The following is a 6,000-nucleotide window of genomic DNA, read 5'->3' as shown; positions in this document are numbered from 1 at the left end:
AATTAATTAATTAGAAAAGAATTATACAAATTATTATTCTTAATTAAGATCAAAAAGTTTGGGAAACAACAAAACGAGCCACCCACCATTTGAAATTGTGAGCTAAGCCAAAGGTGAGAAGCATGGAGAATGGGACCCAACTCAGCACTTCTCCATGTCCAAGACGGAAGAGAGAGAGAGAGATGGGGTGGGGATGTTTTGAGTTCTGTTCATTGCTAATTAATATTTCAGAGGTTGTATATACAAAGAACCTGACAGGGTCTACGATGCTAACTCCATCCTTTTCGGTTCAGACAGATGTGTGGGTCAAAGTTCTCAGAGGATGGGAATTAAATATTAAGTCTGTTGGATTGCAGATTTCGGTGAAAAAGACACGAAATCACCTTAGAGAGAGACTGAGGGCAAGAGCAAGAGATGGAGAGAGAGACAAGAAAACAAAAGGGGGAGAAAGAGAGAGAGTAGAAGAAAAAGCAGATTCCGTTTCAATTTTAGGGTCTAGGTGCTAATGCATATAACAGACCATATTACAAACTATAATCAATTTGTTTATGAGCGACGCTCGTCTTATTATGTGTTTATATATATTCCTTCAACTTGGTGCAACTTCAGTTTATCAAGGTTTCTTCCTGGATTAGCATCCCTGTGAGGTTCCTTTTTTTTATGTTGAGTGAGCGACTGAGTAATAACAGCACCTTGTGTTAGTAGAGAGAGAAAGAGAACAGAGAGCAGAGAGAGATGGAAGTTAACGAACATGGTTTCTTAGAAGAGCTATTAGCTTTTAGAAGAGAGACATGGGAGACTTTCCCTGCTACAGGAGGTATGAGTGAGTTGTTCACTAATGGGTGGAGCTTTGACTGTTTTGATGAGAACCCAGGTCTGGTCGTCGGACCAAATTCTTCCTTCGGAGGACTCGCGGCCGCCGTATCTACTTCTGCCGTGCCTGGTTTCAATGGTCCCTTCAATGAAACCTACTGCCCCTATGCAGATGGATTATGGGTACCAGAGATGGAAGATTCATCATCATACAAGAAACAACACGATACCCCATCGTTCCCGTCTCAAGAAGACTATCCCTCCTCGCTCATGGAGGATGAAGAACACGGTCTGCTCGGCGATGAGCTTCGCAATTTGGAGGAGAGGCCGACTACCTGTAAGATGGAGCCCGTCCAAGCTCCCGAAATCCCAGTTTTCAACATGGGCATGTGCTTAGAGAGGAAGAACCGATCAAAGAAAGTGGAGGGTCAGCCATCCAAGAATCTAATGGCCGAGAGAAGGAGAAGGAAGCGATTGAACGACCGCCTTTCGATGCTCCGATCAGTGGTTCCTAAGATAAGCAAGGTTTATATCATCATTCAATCTCATTTCTTCGATCGGTTTCTTTTCTCAGTTTTCTTCTTTTTATCACAATATAGTTTAGGGTTTTTTTTTTCTCGGTCCATATCGATCGAACCACTTCTCACTGTCTTCTGGTTGGGGGTTGGAATTTTATGCCTCAAACCGGTGGTTTTGGCCAAAATGCTTTCATCCGCTCAGTTTTTTGTTTGTCTTCTTGGTAATGAAGTTTTTTATTCCTCATCAGTCAAGATATAGAAGTTGTGGTTCTGACCACCTAAGTGGGTATTTACGATTACCAGATGGACAGAACGTCTATACTTGGAGACACCATAGATTACATGAAAGAGCTGCTGGAGAGAATCAAGAATTTGCAAGATGAGATTGATGTGGATTCAGATCAGTTGAACCTGATGAGCATCTTCAAGGAGCTAAAACCAAATGAAATCCTGGTTAGAAACTCACCTAAGGTATGGTTCTCTATGAACTCATGAGATCCTTGGAAGAAACAACCCAACAACCCAGTTTTACTAGCGAATTACTGAATCGGGATTTTCCTTTTGCAGTTTGATGTGGAGAGAAGGAACATGGACACCCGGATCGAGATTTGCTGTGCAGGAAAGCCGGGATTATTGCTATCGACAGTAACTACACTGGAGGCACTGGGCCTTGAGATCCAGCAGTGTGTCATAAGCTGTTTCAATGATTTTGCAATGCAAGCTTCTTGCTCGGAGGTACAGTTTAATCAACCCAGCACTAGCAGTTCCTTTGCTTTCTTGTCGTCATCTCTTAGATACCTTAGTGGCAGCTCTATCAGTATTTTCCTTTGTGTTTGTTTTTCGTTCTTTCATGGTTGCCATTAATGATCATCAATTCATGTTTCCTCCCATATGATCGATCTTTCATGGTCTTAGGAAATGGAGCAGAGAACAGTAATAAGTTCCGAAGACATAAAGCAAGCATTATTCAGAAATGCAGGCTATGGAGGGCGGTGTCTGTAGAAATAAAGGGAGCAAGTGAGGAAGAAACAAAATGATCGTTGAAAATGGTCATTCCAAGAAGACTGAAGCCAGAAGGGCTGGAAGGGAATCGACAAATCTCTGTATTTTTTATTTTAATTGAGAGATGGTGTTTGTAGGAATTCTTTTTCTTTTCAATAAGTAGTTGCTACTCATCAGAAACCATCTCATCACGCCCTATTTTATGGTTTTTATTTTAATATTCTGGTTCAATTGGAGACCTTATTATTAATGTAATGAATATATTGCTTGGTTCCTCCATATACCAACTATAGAAAGTCTTTTAGTTTAATTTTGTTCTAATGGCATCGGAATGTTTTGAAATTCTGTGGGACAATTTTATCAGATGAACAATGCCTTGTAAAAGCCTAACCTAGGAAAACAGTGCTTACCCTACCTCAGCTCAGTCCTCTCATCTGTAACCAACCCACTAAATCCTGTCGATCGATCGAGAGAGAGAGAGAGAGAGAGAGAGAGAGAGAGAGAGAGAGAGAGCAAGTGACAACAATAGGCTGAATGTGTCACCATGAAAGCAAATTAAGTTGTTTCTAGCTGGATTTCTACATGTTTGTTTTGAGGAGCATAGAGTTTCATGATTTATGGCATCAATTAAGAAACTTGTACACGGACTTTGTTAACAGAGATGGGCAGCAATGATTTCTAGCTTGTTTGCATATATACCACGTCAATAAACGGAATTATTTCTTTTTCGATTTTGAATAGCCTTTGAACCAAACTGTCATAATCTAATTAAATGGGTTGATTTCAGGTTGTTTGTGAAGAAATAGAAATGAATATATTCCTTTGGAAACCCCTGAGGTTATGTTTGGTTTGATAGCAATAATAAGAGAGAAACAGATAGTTGAGGGAAGTTCTTAACAAATTTTGTGAAATTCCCTAATTAAAGAACTTCCTCAACCTTCCATTTCTATCTTATTTTCTATCAAAGGAAACACAGCCTAAATGACCTCAGATGGTAGCCTTCCTCTAATATAATATGGCATTCAAACAATTACAACTAAATCATTTTGGTACGGCAATCTCAAAGAGATTATTAATCTTCAAATTTAAAATTACTAAATTCTTTTAATGCTAAACCATTGAAACCTTTTCAAGCTTCAAAATTATCACATTTATGATTTTCACTTAACATTCTAATAGAATGCAATATGTGATTAAAATTCTAATCTTCTATTTTCAGTACTTACTGATAATCACCAAGCCAGGATAAACGATCGAAAATGCCATTACTCATATAAGCAGGTAAGTCACTGAAATTTTGAATGAGGCATTTTAACTTTGAAATCTTTTTTTAGCATTCTATGATTTCAGAGCCTATTTCATCATTAATCAAAACCCACCTTTATTAGTTCACCTCATACCAAGGGATTAGTAGACTTGGCAATAGGCTGAGTGGAATGGGCGAGCAAGGTAAGTTTTCTGAAAACATTAAGTACTTCTTAGTTGTTTACAACTAAGCAAAATGAAGGTCCATAAATATCAACGACAAACTTTAGGAGGTAGGCCTGTGAAATGAAGATCATCTGCCAAATTATAACTAGATCAAATAGCTAGGTTCTTACAACAAAATATGCAGATATTAACACCCAGATAATAACTATATATGCAAGGTCAAAGCATGTATACTATTTAGTAGAGTTGTTTTAATGAAAAGAAGATTTTTAGGCTCAATTAAGTCTAATGAAAATCAGTTTTACCAGTTGATTTTGTCAGAGAAACGTAAGTTCCGAATCTCATTCTCATCCCGGAACAATTAGTTGCTGACAGTCCTCTTTGCTATTAGCTAGGTTGGAAATGGAGGGAGTTCACGAGTTGCAAGCACTTTTCGAAACTTAGGTACCCATAATCTTGAATGATACTCTTGTCGAATAAGGTGGCAGTGTTGGCCTTAAAAAGCTGCCTCCCTGCCTACAGAGATCTTAGCTTGGAACTATCAAAAGCTTGGCCAGCCACTGGTAGTCTGGCTAACTCGTATTATTTGTCCGAAAGGGAAAATCTGATATCTTCTTTTATCTTTTCAAAAAATAAGTAAGACAAGAGAATTATAGAATTATTTACCACTTATGAATAACGAAAATCCCCCAACTATGACTACTTTTGGATAACCTAAGAGAAAACCCTAGCCCCATTTTTTAAAAAATCATCAAAATAGTCCCTTGGTCAAATGAAATCCTATTGTGATTTTTTTTCCTCCATTTTTCCACGTGTCTGATCAATATAAATCAATATTCCTGGCTCTCCCCTATAAGGGCATGGAGCTAGTCTCATAAATACGGCAAGCCTCATGGAATATCCAATCTGCTATTTCTTTAGTCAGTCAAGCTGTCGGGACTTCAATGAGATTCTCCAGCCTGTGACAAATGGAATGGTCTAACTGATCTCAAACAGCTGAAAAACTAGGTGGGTTGTGCCTGTATTTGGTCATTGATATGGAGTAAAATACTCAGAGAAACAATCCCTAGAAGGGCACAACACCCATAAGGAGAGGCTGTAATATGGGCAGTGCTGATGACTTACTTAGAATGCATAATTATTTTATCAGAGCTCAGCCTTTATTGGAGCCAAAGGCCATAGATAGTCCACCAAATATATGCAGAAGACAGCCTCTGCCAAGAACAAGATGGATCACTCAGCTTGCAAGCGATGTGGGTCTGTGACGTCTAATACACGGGTAGATTGGGCCGTCCAGTTGGTAACCCTTCAAGCTTGTAAAGAAACAACCAAATGTACATTGCAAGAGACCATCCAAGAAGCAGGAATAAAATTTTGTGTTGGAATTTGGTGAGGTGGACAAAAAGATCCAACAAAGAGAACACATCTATCACTGAAAGCATGGCCTGACAAGGGGTTTGATTAGAGAAGAGAGGTCACTTTAGATGGAATAAACTAGGTGAAGTTTGTTGCCACCTGGGAATGGTCCCAATACAGGAAGCTTGATTGCCTGATTGGTGAGGAGAAATCACCTCGATGGGAATTTTTATAAACCGTGTCTAGCCTGTAAGAAAAGTCAACAGAGGTCTACGTTAATGCTCTCTCTTTCTCTCTCTGCTTGATCAATAGGAGTTCAAATCATGGATTCCTTTTCTTGAGCACGATTTTAATTTATTGCCCAGAGAAAAAACACAAGACAGATCACTGGTTCTGGGGCCGTCCATTCTTTTTGTTTAGCTATGTTTACAACAATACATTACAGCTTTTCTCTTATTTTATTAGGGTTTAGTTAAGAAAAAACAATTTCCATTTCAGACAAAAGTTTTTAGAATCCAGAAAATCTTGTAATGGGCCCGACGCCTCCCAGCGTATTTTTCAATCCAAGAAAACGCATCTGGGTTCCTTCTTTTTCTAGAGAAAATTTGACAACTTTCTCTCAATTCCTCACATATTCTTATGCAACTTAATGGAGTATGGTAAAAATTGACCCATGTAAAAAAAAAAAAAAAAAGGGTTTGCTGGAAGGAGTAGGCTCAAATCCTATCGCAGTTCCCCTAAACTCACTGTCGATGACAACGGGCTAATCATGTAGATGCCTTTTCAAGAAGAAGCTTTTCTAATTCCTTAGCTCAGATAAAACTCATATAAAGGTCCCATTCCAGAAATATGGCCAGCACTCTTTTATCAACTTTTTCTT

General features: G+C 38.7%; 1 protein-coding gene across 1 annotated transcript; it reads left to right on the top strand.

The window, feature by feature from the left end:
- The first annotated feature begins 271 nt into the window (after nucleotides 1–271).
- On the top strand, nucleotides 272–2,612 carry BHLH093 (beta HLH protein 93). Its single transcript, XM_088982926.1, has 4 exons — nucleotides 272–1,338; nucleotides 1,635–1,802; nucleotides 1,899–2,066; nucleotides 2,247–2,612. The coding sequence occupies exons 1-4, from the start codon at nucleotides 736–738 to the stop codon at nucleotides 2,331–2,333; spliced, it is 1,026 nt and encodes a 341-aa protein (XP_088839052.1). The 5' UTR covers nucleotides 272–735; the 3' UTR covers nucleotides 2,334–2,612.
- The last annotated feature ends 3,388 nt before the right edge of the window (nucleotides 2,613–6,000 follow it).

Source organism: Nelumbo lutea, chromosome 1 (genome assembly GCF_056320005.1).
Source record: "Nelumbo lutea isolate HS-2025 chromosome 1, American lotus-T2T, whole genome shotgun sequence".
In the NCBI taxonomy this organism is placed as follows: domain Eukaryota; kingdom Viridiplantae; phylum Streptophyta; class Magnoliopsida; order Proteales; family Nelumbonaceae; genus Nelumbo; species Nelumbo lutea.
Note: the sequence above shows the minus strand (reverse complement) of the source record. Positions and strands in the feature narration are given on the sequence as shown.